The 17819-nt window shown below is 36.7% G+C and overlaps 1 protein-coding gene across 2 annotated transcripts in view; it reads right to left on the minus strand.

The window, feature by feature from the left end:
• Positions 1 to 17819, minus strand: part of Mgtor (nuclear basket protein megator) — a 676213-nt gene that overhangs the window by 32234 nt on the left and 626160 nt on the right. For both annotated transcript variants that reach the window (XM_090385135.1, XM_090385134.1), the window contains exon 50: positions 11690 to 11785. In XM_090385135.1, coding sequence (XP_090241261.1) covers positions 11690 to 11785 — 96 coding nt within the window. The remainder of the gene's footprint in view (positions 1 to 11689; positions 11786 to 17819) is intronic.

The raw sequence follows: 17819 nt of genomic DNA on the forward strand, positions 1-17819 counted from the left end.
TTGTTTTGGCAAAAGTCATGCTGACTATTAGTAGATGTTGGGTTTCAATTATCCAAACAAGTAGACTGTGGATCACTTTTTTCAAGAATTTTACTGAGGCAACTTGACAGAAAGATTGATCTGTAACTATAAGGGTTGGAAGGATCTTTTCTAGGTTTCAAAAATGTCAGAACTGCATGGTGCCAAGAAGTGGGATAAATATTTTCTGCACATCTATTCTACAACTGTCTTTCCTCAATTTGAATATATGCCCCATCAGGTGCGGAATATGAGCAAGAGGAAGAACCCATCAGCACTGAACTTGCTCACACCATTCAAGGCCTTATATACCTCAATCCGAACACCTCACATGTACCTAATTTCCAGACGCTGCAATTTGCAAAAGTTAAGCTTATCTTCGTAACAGGAAACCCTGTATTCAACACACTAATCTCTCGCTGCCTAAGTCGCAAAGGTTACTTACCTAACCTTTGTGACTTGATTACAGACTATCTTATATCTACCATAGGCATGTATCTCCTGATAATTTATAGTCCCATGTATTTTTTTTCTTTGCCACGATTAGGGTTGCCAGATTTCTACAACTGGATTAAAGGACATGCCAAATTTCTGACTGGATTAAAAGACACTCAAAACTAATTAATGCTACCACTCTCCAACTCTCACTCCACTCCCTCCCCACCCCAAAAAAAGGAAAATTGAATGATTTTTTAGTTAATAATTAAACATTTTGTCTATATTTTTTAGAATTTGGTTTAAAAATTATAGTTTTCATATTGACAATAAAAATTTGCAAATTTTAGTTTAATTTAGAATTTAAAATATGTAATAGTAAACTATGGCTTTCTATGGGGAAAGATATGGATTGATATATAAGGATAATGAATATGGATGATATATAAGGATAATGAATATGGATGATATATAAGGATAATGAATATGGATGATATAAAAAGCATGAATTGATCCAAATATTTTAATGCAAGTTTAGTGCATTAATTGACATCAAGCTAAAGTAATTTTAGGTATGTGAAAAAAAGCAAAAAAACCGTACTGGTTTAAAAGCTAGAAATCATTCATATCGAATGATTCATTTTTAAGAATGAATCATTCAATATGAATGATTAAAATAGAATAGAACTAGAAAATTAAAAATGAATCAATCATTCATTTTTAATTTTCTCAGAAATCTTTAAAATTGAAGTAGATCATTAGTTTGCTTTTTATAAGTGAAACAACATCTATTTCACCAAACCCTCCACTTCATTACACTAAAATCCTTTCTGAATTTGCTGAAGTCCCCAGCACTGAAGGGAAAAAAAAAAAAAAAAAAAAAAACCATACAAAATGACCTTGAAAATATTTGAAAGCTTAAAATCAGCACTTTTAAATGCCACTGACTCTAAGTACTCAAGCAAGTTTTAAATTTTTCAGAGATTAACACAGTTTCATAATTAGTTTTCAGTACTGAAACCTCATTGAATAAATCATTCATTCATATCCAACTTCTAGTTTTTCTATTAATTTAAAATATTCTGCTACTTCAACAAATGAGTCATAGTTAGGACAACCATTTTTAAAGCTTAATTTGCGGAGTTTCGAAAATGGGGTATTTTCATTAAAATTAAATTTCTTTCCTAAATATTTCAATGCAGCATTATAAAATGCTCTGAAATCATTTATTACTGGGCTTTTAACTACAGGGTCTAATTTCTGAAAATGCTGATGAACTTGATACCCAAAAAATTCTTGATCAAGATGATTCTTCAGTGAATTTTTACATCATTCATTATATAAAAATATCACCGGCACACGTTTCATTCTTTTCAAGCTCTTTTATTGCGTTGCAAATTATTTCAATCGCATACATTTTATAATTATAGGGACCTCTGTTGAATTTTCATTAATTTGAAAGATTTTAAAAAGCTGTTTGGAACAGTTTATTGGTTTGCTTATGAAATAAAGGCTCAAAGCTTTCCACGAAAGCAAAATTCGTTCTATATATGGCTGTAAAGAAAGCCATCTACAATAGTTGGTACGTGCCTTAAAATTTCCTTAAACTCTGTTTTGGCAAACTCATGAAATTCTTTAAGGTTTGCTGAAACAAAAACGACCATATATTTTCAAGACAATATTTTCTATATCAAAATCTAAATTACCGAAAGCATATTTAACTAAATTATGAATAATGCGAGCATGGCAGTTTGCTTTAATTAAGTCTTCATTTGATTTCTTAATATTTTGAAATAAGGATTTATTACTCCAAAAATTACAATTTACATTGTCTGCACTGAAACTAGATACCCTTTGCCAATCCAATTCTAAATTACTCATTGAATTATTTAGGCACTCAAACATTCCATCTGCACTTTCATCAACATTTTCAAAAAAATCAACTAAACAGTTTGCAGCACCATATTCTTTGTTGAAGTACTGAATTTACAAAGGAAACATTTTCATATTATTTCTGTAACAAAAACATAATGGTGGATCATGATGTTTTAAATCATTCAAAACAATATGCAAAGCTTTTTTATCTAAAACATTGCAAACAATGGCAGCAGATTTAGTTCTTCCACATGATATTTTTGGTGCAATTTTTGAATCATTGTAAAGTTTAGAGTTCAATTTCATGCTACAATCTAATGAGTTATAAGAATGGTGATGGCTTAATTGAACAATAAATATGAGTTATTTCAGTTTCTTTTTCACAAGAAACCTATCAAGAAGATTTGAAGAATTTGCCAATTTATGAGCTTGTGAGTCTTTATGCTGAGTAAGTGCTAAGATGCATAGGAGACATCTCATCTCATGAGGATTATTTGCTGAAACTAGTCATTCATATTCTTGCTACTAATTTTTGTTATAAGAACAAAGCCTTTTTTTGGGGGGGGGGGAGAAATTCCATTTTTGATGGCTAAAAAATAAAATATGTTTGTATATAATATGAAATATGTAGGTGCCTATAACCATATAAATGAAATTGATAAATGTTTCTTTGTAAAGTTATAGGAAACACAATTTAAACAAAGCCATTGAACTCCATATTATAAAAAAGTGATTTTTCCGATACCTATGATTTTATTAATTATCTACCAGTTGCACAATTTTCATAAAATACAATTAAAAAATATAATTTCATCGAGAAGTATAAAGTTAAGTGCATGGTGTTCGTGAAACTGCACATATGAGCCAGAGAGGCTAGAATAGGTTAAGATTATCTCTTTATGATTCATTTCTCAGTTGTGGATTTTGCGTCTGAGGGGGATTTGTTAAAGCTTTGAAATGAAATTGCAATTTTTTTGTCGGTTTGGGGGCCCTGCACATGTGGGGTCCGAAGCGTACACCTCCTATACCTGTGCAGAAATCTGCCACTGCTATTACGAGGCACAGGCATTGAAAAATGAAAATAAAGGACAAATTGCACCCTTTCTTGTTTCAATAAAGGACGTCTGGCAACCCTAGCCACGAGTCTCATTAGTTCTCTGACATACATATAGACCTAAACCTTGAACATATTTCCAGAATCAGTTCTTCCTGTTTGGATGAGCAATCTGTATCTATTGATGTGGCCCAAATAATCTTCTTTGATTTCAAACTAGGATCATTACTTGCCTGGTCTGAGCCCAGTTGGAGATTGATATGTTTGATGGAATTATAATATCAGTATGAGTGGCCATTGTTTGATATTTTTTTGCAATATTGGAATAAGTACATTTAGGCATACTGGTTACAATTAATTTACTTGCTTCTTGATAACTTACTTTGTTTTCAACTTTAACAGTTTGATAAAAAAATTGTAAATATTTGATTTTTTTTTTCAGTTTTCTATTTGTCACATGTTTTAGAGTAAGCAGGATGGTTGCCTTTGCAGTTGGGACAGGTCATTTTTGTAGCAAAAATAAAAAAAAAAAAAAAAAACAATTGTTTGAATGTGATCGGAGGATCCACAGTTGGGACAAACCCAGTTTCCTCTGCGTGTTGCCACACTTTTGGCACTTAGCATTAGTAGAGGCATATGATGCAAGAAAGCTAGCTTATTCAGCATCAGCGAAAAAAAAAAAAAAAAAAAAACCCCACTTCCATTTCAACCCTCCGTTCGTTCGAAATACCTGTCCAGCTGAGCCTAAAATTTATTTAGGCTATCAACTTCCGCAACAAGGGATGGAAGTCTGTTCCACCAACTAACTACCCACTGGCCAAATGCAAATTTCCGCACGTCTATCCTACATCTGTCTTTCCTCAATCTGAATTTATGCCCTCTCGGGTGATTATTCTGAGCAAGAGGAAGAATCCCATCAGCATTGAGCATGCTCAAACCATTCAAGGCTTTATACACCTCTATCAGATCACCTCGTCGGTGGCAAGTTTCCAAACACTGTAATTTGCAAAACATAAGCCTTTCTTCATAAGAGCAACCCTCTGTTCCATTCAGTAATCTTGTTGCCCTTCCACGTACTCGTTCCAGCAGCTCTACATCCTTCTTGAAATGAGGCCTCCAGACCTGTATACAGTACTCAAGGTGTGGCCTGACCATTGCCTTATACAAGGGAATAATCACCACCTTATCCCTGCTAGAAAAATTGCTGTATATCATTGACAAGACACCATGAGCTATTCTTGCAGCCCGTCTGCACTGCTCAGGGAACTTCATATCTGCCTGCACAATTACCCCCAGGTCCTTTTCATTCTCTACCACTGTCAGTGTAGTACCACAGAGTTCATACGTTGCTCTGCGGTTGCTGTTTCCCATATGTAGTACGTTACATTTGTCAATGTTATACTTCATTTGCCACCTCTCAGGCCATCTGCTCAACCTTTCCAGATCCTGTTGCAGCAGCATAGCGTCAGTAGTGTCCTTAACAACCCTGCCAACCTTAGTATCGTCTGCAAACTTGGACATTAAGCTTGATATACCATCATCAATATCATTTATAAATACAGAAAACAATAATGGACCCAACACTGAACCCTGAGGGACTCCACTAATAACATTAGTCCATGATGAGCAGTGTCCATTGATTACCACTCTCTGTCTTCTCCCCCTCAACCATCCCTTTATCCATAGCATTAATTTGCCTCCAATGGTACACTGCTCCAATTTGTGCAGAAGTCTTCGATGTGCAACAGTATCAAAAGCCTTTCTAAGATTCAAATATATAATACCAAAGTTATTCCCTGCATCCAGTTCTTTTGTGACTGCACCATAATATCCAATCAAATTGGTCAGGCAAGACTTTCCCTTAACAATACCATGCTGTGTCCGAGCTATAACTAAAGTCTTGTCTAGATGATCCTGCAGTGATTCTTTAACCAGTGGTTCCATTAATTTTCCTGGAACAGAAGTTAAACTCACAGGTCTATAATTACTTGTGTCAGTCTTTGGGCCTCCTTTGTGAATTGTGGTCACATTTGCACATCTCCCATCTATGGGTATCTCCCGAGTCCAAAGAAGCTCTCATAATTATGGCTAAGGGTTTGCTTACTTCATTTGCTGCCTCCTTTAATATAACTGGATAGATCCCGTCCACCCCAGGTGCCTTTTTTATGTTTATTCTCAACAATTTCTCCTCCACTTTCCTCTCAGTTATTACAAAATCATCTAGCTCACTGCCAGAGTTTACTTCACCTCTGGCATTCCCCTTCCTGAATAACTCCTCATGTGTGAATGTAGATGCAAAATACTCGTTTAGTTTGTTAGCCACATGAGCAAGATCCTCAACTGTTGAACCATGAATATCCAGTGGATCAATCTGATTTATCCCTTTCCTTCTAGAGTTTACATAGGTAAAGAACGCTTTTCTGTTTTTCTTTGCATCCTTTGGCAAGGATTTCTCATAATCTGCCTTTGCCTGCCTAATCTCCTTTGTGACTTGGTTACAGACAAGCTTATATCTATCATAGGCTTCCATGTCACCCATTAATTTATATGTATCCCATGCATTTTTCTTATTTGCCATATGTCTTATTAGTTCATCTGACATCCATTTAGGCTTAAACCTTGAACAATATTTCTTAGTTGGTATGTAAAGCCAAGTAGCTTCCAAGATAAGTTCTTTGAATGCTTCCCATTTTGAATTTGCTGTTGGTAACATCATCAGTTGGTCCCACTGTATAGAATTTAAATACTGTCTCAGACCATCGTAGTTGCCTTTAAGAAAACAAAAACCCTTCCCTGATGGTAGTTACCTCTTTGAGTAAATCCCACTTCAGCACACTGTGATCACTGCCACCTAGTGGTTCCTTTAACTGCAGAATCTTAATGCATGAAGAATCACAACTGATAATCAGATCAAGAGTATTACTCCCTGTAGTTGCCTCCCGAACATGCTGATGTAGAAAAACAATCATCCAATAAATCCACAAAAGCCTTGCTAGTATGCGAGTGACCAATCCACAAATTCCAGTCAATATCCGGGAAATTAAAATCCCCCATTATAACTCTCTGATTTACTGGCCCACTATTTCCCTGTACAGTTTCTTATTATACTCATCAGAGTCATTAGGCCTATCATCCTCATCATCAGCCATTTTCAATCCATTGCAGGATGAAGGCCTCTCCAGCAACTTTCCAGTTCCTTCTGTTTTGAGCACTGGCCATCCATTTACTACCCACGAACTCACGAATTTCATCTATCCATCTCCGCCTTTGTCTTCCAGGTTTTCTTCTAGCTCCTCTTGGATACCATTCTGTTATTTTCTTAGTCCATCTGTCATCATGTCTTCGAGCTATGTGTCCTGCCCAAGACCATTTTAGTTCTTTAGTTTTGATAAGAATGTCCTTTACTTGAGTTTGCTGCCTAATCCATGTTTCTCTTCTTATCTAACAGTCTGTCTGATTCCCAGTATATTTCGTTCCATTCTTTGATGTGTAGTTCTCAGCTTCTCTTCCATTCTTTTGGTGAGTGCCCAAGTTTCACTTCCATAAGTCATGGTGGGGAGTATACATTGGTTCATTATTTTATGTTTCGGACAAACTGGGATATTGCTCTTCAGTATGTGACTATATTTCCTGAATGCTATCCATCCAAAATTTATTCTTCTCTTGACTTCCAGCCATTTATCATTATTACAGCTAATAACTTGTCCCAGATAAGTATATGACTCCACCTTTTCAATTACTGCTCCTTCAATCATTATTTCCCTTTCTGTGGCATACTTGTTCATCATTACTTTTGTTTTAGCCATATTCATCTTTAGTCCAAAATCCTTACTAGCTGTGCATAGCTGATTAAGATTTTCCTCTAATTCTCTGGGATCGTGGCTTATGACCACAATGTCATCTGCAAACCGTAAATGGTTTAGGTACTCTCCGTTCACATTGACTCCTTTCTGCGACCAGCAGTAAACAGCTTCGGAGATATTGTGTTTCCTTGTCAAACTCCTTTCTCAATTTTAAATTTCCTACTGTCTTTGTCTAGTCTAATAAAGGAGGTAGCACTCTCATATATTTTCTTCAAAATCAAAAGATATGGGGTATCAATGCCTTGTCTTTCCAGTGCCCAAAAAACATTGCCTTATGCTGTATGGAGTCAAATGCCTTTTCATAATCCACAAATGCCAGGCATAATGGTATTTTATATTCATTTGCTTTCTCCATTAGCTGTGATATTACGTGAAGGATCCATAGTTGAGAATAATGTCCTAAAGCCAGCTTGCTCTTTTGGTTGATTCTCATCAAGTATTCTTTCTAATCTGTTAGAAATAACCCTTGTGAACAACTTGTAGATGTGGGATAACAAGCTAATTGGTCTATAATTTCCAATTTCTGACTTATCTCCTTTCTTATGCAGCAAAACTATGACTGCATTATTCCACTGCTTAGGCATCACACCTTTTCTAATGCACTTTGTGAATAGCCTTGCCAATTTTTGTTTTATGTCTCTTCCTCCCAATTTTAACAACTCTACAGTAACTTCATCTTCCCCCGGGGCTTTCTGATTCTTCATTTCCTTCAATGCATATTCTACCTCATCAGGAAGAATATCGGGTATTTCGTATGTGTTGCTACTTTGCAATCCATCTTCCCCACTGCCGGCATCATTCCCCTGCTCCTTGCGTAATTCTCTATAGTAGTCTTCTGCTATTTGAATTATGACTTCTCTGCTGTTGATAAGTATATCATCACTATTCTTCAGTTTCAGTATCATTTGTCTTTCTGTATTACTGCTCATGGCTGTTGATTTAAATCCTTTGTTTTCCCTTAATGCTTGTTCTACTTTTCTTGTGTTAAATCTTCATATGTCCTCTCTGAGTCTCTTTCTAATGGCTTTGCATAACTCAGTATACTCAATTTTCTCACTGTCAGCGTTTTTCTTACTCTTCATTTGTCGTCTTCAGTTTATCATGACAAGTTTTTCTTCTTTGGATTTCTTTTTCCCTATAGGTTTCTTGGGCTTTATCACTTTCAGAAAGTTGTAAGTTTCCTCGTCGATATCTTGGTCCTGAGCAGTCTGCAGAAGCTCAAACTTGTTCTTAAGTTCCAGTACATACTGCTTTTTCTCCTCTTCTGTTATCTCAAAGACCTTTGTATTATTTACTCGAGTCAGTTTTTCCCTTTCCTTTATCTATATCAAGTGTACATCTTACCATTCTGTGATCACTTCCAACATTTACCTTATTCAGGATGGTAACATCATTTACAATATATCTTCTGTTAGTGAGGATGAAGTCGATTTCATTAGTAGTTAATCCATTTGGCCTCTTCCATGTCCACTTTCTGTTCACCCTTTTCTTGAAAAAAAGCGTTCATTACTGACAGTCCTTGAGATTCTGCAAATTCCACAAGTCTTTCATTTCTTTGACCAATTCCAAAATTTCCTATAGTTCCCCTTTCTGCGCTGTTTTGTCTTTTTCCAACCTTAGCATTGAAGTTTCCCATAATAATAGCGTAGTGGGTTTTCTGCTCATCTAGAAGACTCAATTTCGGTGTACATTTCTTCAACCTCTTCATCATCATGGCGAAAGTGGCCTATAGCACACTCCTACTCTCAATTTTGATCTCCCAATGCTTATGTCACAACAAACTGACTCGACACTGCACTGTCCAGTGATGTCGACTGGCTTCACTTCCTTGGATTTAATGTGTTTCTTAACTAATAGCATAACCCCTCCTCCCTTCCTATCCTGTCTATCCTTTCTGTACACACTGTACTCCCCAAATTCCAGTTCTGCATTCCTCATATCTGTGTGACACCATGTCTCTGATATCCCAACAATATCTAGCTTTGATGTTTTGAGCAATACCTCAAATCCATCAAATTTATTTACCAAACTCTTAGCATTGATATACACGCAAGTTTTATGCACTTGTTCCTATTCTTAGCTACCCTAACACAACCCATGTGTTTACTTGGACCCCCATGATTCCCAGCAGTCTCTGAAATATCCTGCACTTTGTTTTCCAGGCTGCTGCTCATTCCAATAGAAGCAGTGCAAGAATCACTTTCACCTCTACCAGTGGCTACTGTTAATCGATTAGTCCTTGTATCCCTCCAAACTAACAGTTTTCCGACCCACCTAACACTGCCTCGATAGCATCAGCAAATATTCTTGCACCCTTTCTATTTAAGTGTATCCCATCCTTGTAGAAGCAGTCTCTCCTGTTAACAAGTACAGACTAGGCTGAAAAAAATTTTACCACTTGGGACTTGCACAATCTTTCCAGGGCCAAATTGATCGACAAGACTCTCATTATATACTCCCTCCTATCGTGTCTGGGCAGAATTACAGGCACTTTCAAATTCAACCCTAATTCATGGCTTTTTTTCGACAGTGAACTGTACTTCTGCCGGTCTCCTACTCCTAATATCATTAGTGCCAACGTGTACAACTATATCACCTTTTGTGCCCTTAAAAGATGATATCCGCTCTACAATGTCATCAACCTTTGCCCCTGGCAGACATACCCTGGTCCCGCTCCACCTATCCTTTTTATAAAGCATGTTCCCCGTTTCCCTGACAATAGAGTCACCAACAACTACTAGTTCCTGTGGGACCAGCGCACTCTGCCTTGTGGGTTGCCACTGTGTTGCGTGATGACCAATTCCAAGCTCTGGCATTGATTGAGCGGCTGAGACCTTGATGGACCCCTCAATTTAGATCCTTCGAGGGCATCCACCTTGTCCTTCAAGGTCTCAATACAGGCTCATAACAATGCTGAGTTTTTGCCTGATTTCCTTACACTCCTTACATCGCACCCCCCCATGGCAATACCGTGTCCCATACCCATACTCCACAAAGATCATGCAAGCAGTGCATTTTAAAAGGCTGTGATTCAGAGGGCAACTGCCCTCTTGGCACCCAGGTGTACATTCTATAGGCACTGCAAATGAATGTTTCATTTGCAATGTCTTTAGAAGAAAAGTGGCCAGAATGCTGTGATTCTGTCTTCAAGGAAGACCAACCCCTGTCTCCCGTGAGTGAGTGGCTGGCATAGTTTAGAGAAGAATATCCAGTTGGTTGTATTCCAGAGGAAACTTTGGATGGGTAATTGGAGTTGATGGAGGAAGTCAGTAAGTGGAGTGAGAATTTTGAGAGTGTGCTAGAGAACACTTGCCACCATCTGGTTGACAACTAGCACTCTCCATCTCCGTGAAGATTTAGCACACACTCTTGTCCATTTCCCTAGTATTCTATTTAGGCAACTCCGCAATTTCGACCAGTTATTTTGGGAGAAGTTCAGGAAATTGCCTATACACACTCTTATATATTTGTGTCCTTCAATGAACCATGTGCATCGGATGGGAGAATAGGGCTTCCAATTGCCAACCAATAGGTCACTGGTCTTACAGTGGTTTAATTTTGCAACCTTCAGCACAGAGGTCACAAGCTTTTTTTGGGTTCTTTCAAATTCGCTCTAGTCGCATATAAAATAGCGATGTCATATGTGCATGCTGAATATATAGTTTTAAGCAGAAATTGGCTTCTTTGTATAGTGGGCAGGAGCAGCAGTGCGTAGCACACGCTTCTTGATTAGACTGGGGTTCAAGCCCATGACCACGAAATACGGAGAATGCGGAAAGGTCAGGGCATGGCCACCGCATATTCCCGAAGCAATATGGCCTTAGTTGCTAATGCTCCTAAAAAAAACCTCCAACATCTTTGTATAGTAGATGGTGTGTATGGATGATGTAGGGTCCATATTCCGAACACATCCAGGGGGTTTCCGAAAAAAAAAAAAAGTACCTGTGCTCCACTTTTTCTGTTCAAGGCTAATTAGTGCTAGGTATTCCTGTTGGCTGTTTGCAGTGGAGAGGAGGTCACAGATCAGATGAAGGTCGTCATGTATTGATCTTCCTGGTACAGAGTATGTTTGTTGGTGATAGATGATAACAGGTAGAGTGGATTCAAACCGACTGACAATAGCTTTGGAAATTATTTTGCAATTTGCATCCAACTGAGAGAGAGAGAGAGAGAGAGAGAGAGAGAGAGAGAGAGAGAGAGAGAGAAGCTGAAATAAAAAGAGTCATTAACACTAAATCAAGAGGGTAACTTAAGTTTATGACATCTAAATTGAAGAAATTCAGTGATTTTTATTAACATTACACAATTAATAAATTTTATTAATTTATTAATTTTATATAATGTTATATATTAATATAACAAACTAAAATTAGTTTGTTATATTAATATATTATTTAATATAACAAACACAAGTTCATTTCCATAAATTAGTAAACATGCTTACCAGGGGGTGAAGCTTGAAGTGGAGTTGAAGGTACACTACGACCACTACCTTCGTCAAACTGAGACAAGTCCATACGAGTGTCATCCATTCCCAAAGCTAATGTAAACAAACAAACAAAAAAAAAAAAATAAATAAATAAAATCCATTAAAAAGAAATTATTTCTTCCTTTTAACGTTATTCCAAAAAATAAAAGATAACTTGATAAAGATAAAATAAATAAAAGATAAGGCCTAATGTCTATGTTACAAATACGATACAAAGGGTAGTAGGGTGATTAATAACAGTAATCACGGTAAGCTAATGCAACAAGATCTAAAAAAATTAGGCATATAGGCCGAGAAATGGCAGTTGAAATTTTACATTGACAAATGCAAGGTACTGCATATTGGTAGCACTAATCCCAGATTAAAGTACCAACTGTGTGGTACTACACTTAGTGTAGTGGAGAAAATGAAAAGAATTTAGGCGTAATTGTTCTACTTCATGTGGCTGGCTTGAAAGAAAAATATGGAAGTATGTCCAAGATTCTGAGTGAAATAAAATCCCATGACTTTCCATGGAAAAGCTGCGGTGATTTTAAGGTAATTGGATTAATCAGTGGTATACAGGTAGATTTCACAAAATACTGTTGTTTTCTATGTTTGTGGGAAAATCATGCAACTGAAAAACATTGTGCAGCAGTGGGAAAAGAAGGAATTTTTACCAGGGAGAAGTAATATAAAATACATTCCACTGGTTGAAACAAAAAAAGTTTTTCTTCCATCTTTTGTATAAATAAAGCTTGGATTAATGAAGAATTTTGTTAAGGCTCTGGATAAAGAAGGATGTGGATTCTGTCACCTAAGGGAAGTGTTTCCCAATTTAACAGATGCAAAACTGAAAGAAGGAATTTTCATTGGGCCTCAAATAAAGAAACTCCTCAAAGATATTTGGAAAAAAAAAAAAAAAAAAAAAACAAAGCTATTATGATATTAAACTAGTAGCTAGGTGATTTGTTTAAAGCAGTTGCGCATGCATTTCTTGGAAGAAGAAATTGGAATGTAATTATGAAATTTCTAGTGTCATTCATACTCCAATGCTATAAAGTATGGGCAGCTGAATGTCTATGTCTTTGAAAATTCATTTTTTTCATTCCCACCTCAGTTTTTACCTTTTTAAGAGATGTAAGTAATGAGCAAGAAGAATGTTTTCATTAAGGTACAGATGTGTGGAGGTTTGTCTTCAGCCAACAGGTGGTTGATTGTTAGAACAAACTTCCATCTGGTATTGTGGAAGTGGGCAGTTTGAATAAATTCAAGAAAGTACTAGTTTTTTTTTTTTTTTTTTTTTTGCTAATGCTTTATAAGTTTGCTTTCTAGCATCATATATCACTACTACTACTAATAATATATCCAAGGTGGAAAAGTGGTACAAAGGTCACCGGGATACAGACTAAGAAAAATCAATGAGTGGCAAACGTTTCTATGGAAATAAAATGTATGTAGTACATTATATGCTTGATTAAAATATTTTAAAATGAATGACTTATTTTTAAGACATATATATTATCATAAGATATTTGAAATTGGTAGTTCATTACTTTTATAAAAATTACCATATCTTTCAATGGAGACATGACAAACATAATTTTGTTATTGTTGTTGGATCAGTGAACAATTTTCTTTGTAATCTGCAACTTCTGTTCCACAGGTACAAAAAACAAAAAAAAAAAAAAAAAAAAAAAAAATGTTGGCCAGTATAATTAGAGGTTGAGAATTATATATAAATAAAGGTGGTCAGGATTTTTTATACAACTTTTTATTATACATGTCAACACTTGCTGTATTGGTAATGTATAACAATCAAAATCTACATATCTACCAACTTTTAAAAATTGAAATATGGAAGCCTTTTATTATTGATGTGGCATTAGCTGGAATACTATGGAAGTACCTTCTGATATAGCTTGAATATCATTCAAAGGCTTGTTTCCAAATTAATGATAACTAATTAACACATATATGTTTCAGTGGATAAATTATGCACACATTTGAAATTCAATACACAGTATTTTAAATTTCTCTGCTTTGTTTACAGTTTCATTTTTCCCTCTATTCAAGGAACAACAATACACTGTTGTAGCAAATTCAGACATTGACAAATTCATTCAAGTTAAAGAATGGGCAAATCATGGCCAATCCACATAAATTAGATTAAAATTCCACTTTACAGACAAACAGGTGGAGTTGAAAGTAGAGAATTTTGTGGTCAGTGGCATGAGGAATATTTTTTAATTTCCTGCTTTGCAATTGCATATTTCAATGATTTTTATGGACTGTATGTATGAAAACACACACACGCGCACACACACACACACACACACACACGCACGCACGCACACAGATGAATTTTAACATGATGGATGGGCATTTCTGTTTTCTGATACCACTAGTTTTAAAAAAATTGTTTCCACTGATGAAGGGATTTGTAAGCCGAAGAGATCTCATTATAATTAGCAAAAATTTGATTTGCCTAATTAAATTTTGGATATAGCTGTCTTAACTATACAGTGGCACTACACTTGCATTTGATTCACATCATTCTGCTCTGGTACTCACTTTGCTACAATTTGATAACTTTCTGCCATTTTCAAACCTTAATAATTCCTCATGTGTGAATTTTACGATGTTACCAACAGTAGATTCTAATTGGGAAGCATTCAAGGAATTAATCGTGGAAGCTACTAAAAGTTTCATACCTATTAAGAAATATTGTTCAAGGTTTAGGCCTAAATGGTTATCTAATGAACTAATGAGACTCGTAATAGAGAAGAAAAATGCATGGGATGCATATAAATTATCAAGCGACTCAGAAGCCTATGGCAGATATAAGCTAGTCTGTAATCAGGTGACAAAGGAGGTTAGGCAGGCGAAGGCAGATTACGAGAAATCCATGGCAAAAGATGCTAAGAAAAACAGCAAAGATTTCTTTACTTATATAAACTCTAAAAGGAAGGGGATGAATCTGATTGGTCCACTTGACATTGATGGTTCGACTGTTGATGATCCTGCTCAGATAGCAAACAAACTGAATGAGTATTTTGCATCTACATTCACACATGAGGAATTATTAAGGTTTGAAAATGGCAGAAGGTTATCAAATTGTAGCAGGACACTTAATGATTTTGTAATAACTGAAAGCAAAGTGGAGGAGAAATTGTTGAAGTTAAACATAAGAAAAGCACCTGGGGTGGATGGGATCTATCCAGTTATATTAAAGGAGGTGGCAAAGCAACTAAGCAAACCCTTAGCCATAATTATGAGAGCATCCTTGGACTCAGGAGAGGTTCCCACGGATTGGAGATGTGCAAATGTATCCCCAATTCACAAAGGGGGATCGAAGGGTGACACGAATAATTACAGACCAGTTAGTTTAACTTCTGTTCCAGGTAAAATAATGGAGTCACTGGTTAAAGATGCATTGCAGGATCATCTAGACAAGACTGCAGCAATAATTCAGACACAGCATGGGTTTGTTAAGGGAAAGTCTTGTCTGACAAATTTGATAGGATATTATGATGTGGTTACAAAGGAACTGGATGCAAAAAATAATTTTGATATCATATATTTGGATTTCAGGAAAGCTTTTGACACTGTTGCGCATGGAAGACTACTCTACAAATTGGAGCAGAATGGTATTAAGGGTAAGTTGCTACAATGGATAAAAGGATGGTTAAGTGGGAGAAGACAGAGGGTGGTAATCAATGGGTGCTGCTCTTCTTGGACTAATGTTATTAGTGGAGTCCCACAGGGTTCGGTGTTAGGTCCACTGTTGTTTTGTATATTTATCAATGATATTGATGAAGGTATATCAGGCTTAATGTCGAAGTTTGCAGATGATACAAAGGTTGGCAGGGTTGTTAATGACAGTAATGGCAGTGTGTTACTGCAACAGGATATAGATAATTTGGGCAGATGGGCTAAGAAGTGGCAACTGAAGTTTAATCTTGACAAATGAAAAGTACTGCATATGGGTAGAAGTAACCCCAGAGAAATGTACCAACTGTGTGGTACTACACTTAAGGTGGTAGAAAATGAAAAAGACCTGGGAGTAATTGTGCAGTCAGATATGAAGTTTTCTGAGCAATGCAGACAGGCTGCCAGGGCAGGTCATGGGGTTTTGTCAATGATATATAGGAATTTTGCTAGCAAGGAAAAGGATTCACTTTTCACTTTTTTTGTTTGTTAGGAGCATTAGCAACTAAGGCCATATTGCTCCGGGATATGCGGTGGTCATTCTCTGACCTTTCCGCATCCTCCATATTTGGTGGTGACGGGCTCGAACCCCGGTCTAATCAAGAAGCGTGTGCTATGCACTGCTCCTTCCCACCTGGTTACGGAGGCGCCTTAAGGAAAAGGAGGTGATTGTTCCTCTGTATAAGGCAATGGTCAAGCCACGCCTTGAGTACTGAGTACAGGTCTGGAGGCCTCATTTTAGGAAAGATGTCAATTTGCTTGAGCGTGTACAGAGAAGGGCAACAAGATTGGTGAGGGGAATGAAGGGATCCTCTTACCAAGAGAGGCTTAAGTTCTGCAAATTGCAGTGGCTGGAGACTAGGCACCTGCGCGGTGATCTGATTGAAGTGTATAAGGCCTTGAATGGGTTCAGCACGCTGAATTCTGATGGGATCCTTCCACTTGTTCAGATTACGAACCTAAGGGGGCATAAATTCAAATTAAGAAAAGACAGATGTAGATTAGATGTGCGGAAATTTGCCTTTAGCCAGCGGGTGGTTAATTGCTGGAACAAACTTCCATCTGTCGTTGTGGAAGTTGATAGGTTGAATAAATTTAAGGAGGAACTGGACAGGCATTTGGAGGGAATGGTGTGATTTTTTTTTTTTTTTTTTGGCTGATGCTGCATAAGCTCATACACTTGCTTTCTTGCATCAAATGCCACTGCTACTATTACTACTACTACTACTTCTAATATTCCTGAAACCCAGTGAAATTTGTTCAATAATTGTCGTTGTTCCAAACTATCTTGCCAGTTACCAAAAGAATTTTCTGTTGAAGCATACTAATTCTATGTTAGAAAATTGGTCAATGTTTCCTTGGTCAGTATGTAGTGATGTGATGCAAGAAAAAGTGTATGGACTTATGCAGTATCAGCCAACTAAAAAAAAAAAAAAAAAAAAAAAAAACACACAATTTCACATATCCATTCCATTTAAAGCTTGTCCAGTTCCTCTTTGAATTTATTTAAGCTATCAACTTCTACAACGACAGGTGATTAATTGCTGGAACCGAAGTTTGTTCCAGCAATTAAACACCTGCTGGGTAAAGGCAAATTTCCGCACATCTATTCTACAACTGTCTCTTCTCAATTTGAATTTATGCCCCTTCAGGTTCGTAATATGAGAAAGTGGAAGAATTCTATTAGAATTCAGCATGATAAACCCATTCAAGTCAAGGTGTTATACATCTCAATCGGATCACCTAGCAGGTGCCTAGTCTCCAGCTGCTGTAATTTGCAGAACTTTAGTCTTCATTCTTGCAGGTGCCTAGACTCCAGCTGCTGCAGTTTGCAGAACTTAAGACCACTTCATTTCCTACTCTCATTTTTGCTTTCCCAGTGCTTATCTCACACCAAACTGACTCAATATTGCACTATCCATCTATGTGAACTGCATGCACTTCTTAGATTTTATGTTTTTCTTAATTAACAGCATAACCTCTCCTTCCTTCCCATTCTGTACACATTACACTTCCCAAATTCCAATTCTGCACTGCTTATATCTGTGTGACACCATGTCTCTTATATATCTCAACAATATCTGTCTTTGATGTCTTGACCAGCACTTCAAATTCATCAAATTTATTTACTATACTTCCAGCATTAGTGTACATGCACCTATTCTTATTCTTAGTTACCTTAACATAACTCATGTATTTATTTGTTTCATAATAACTCTCACCAGTCCCCGAAACCACCAGTACACACCCTATGCTCATTCTAATAGAAGCAGTGCAAGTATCACTAGCACTTCTGCCTGTGGCCACTATTAACCTTTTAGTCTGTGAATTGCCCCCCCCCCCCAGCTAGCAGTTTTCTGACCCACCTAACGCTGCCTCGATAGCATCAGCAAAG

This window comes from Mastigoproctus giganteus, chromosome 11 (assembly GCF_048544385.1).
Source record: "Mastigoproctus giganteus isolate SK-2022 chromosome 11, ASM4854438v1, whole genome shotgun sequence".
Taxonomy (NCBI): Eukaryota; Metazoa; Arthropoda; class Arachnida; order Uropygi; family Thelyphonidae; genus Mastigoproctus; species Mastigoproctus giganteus.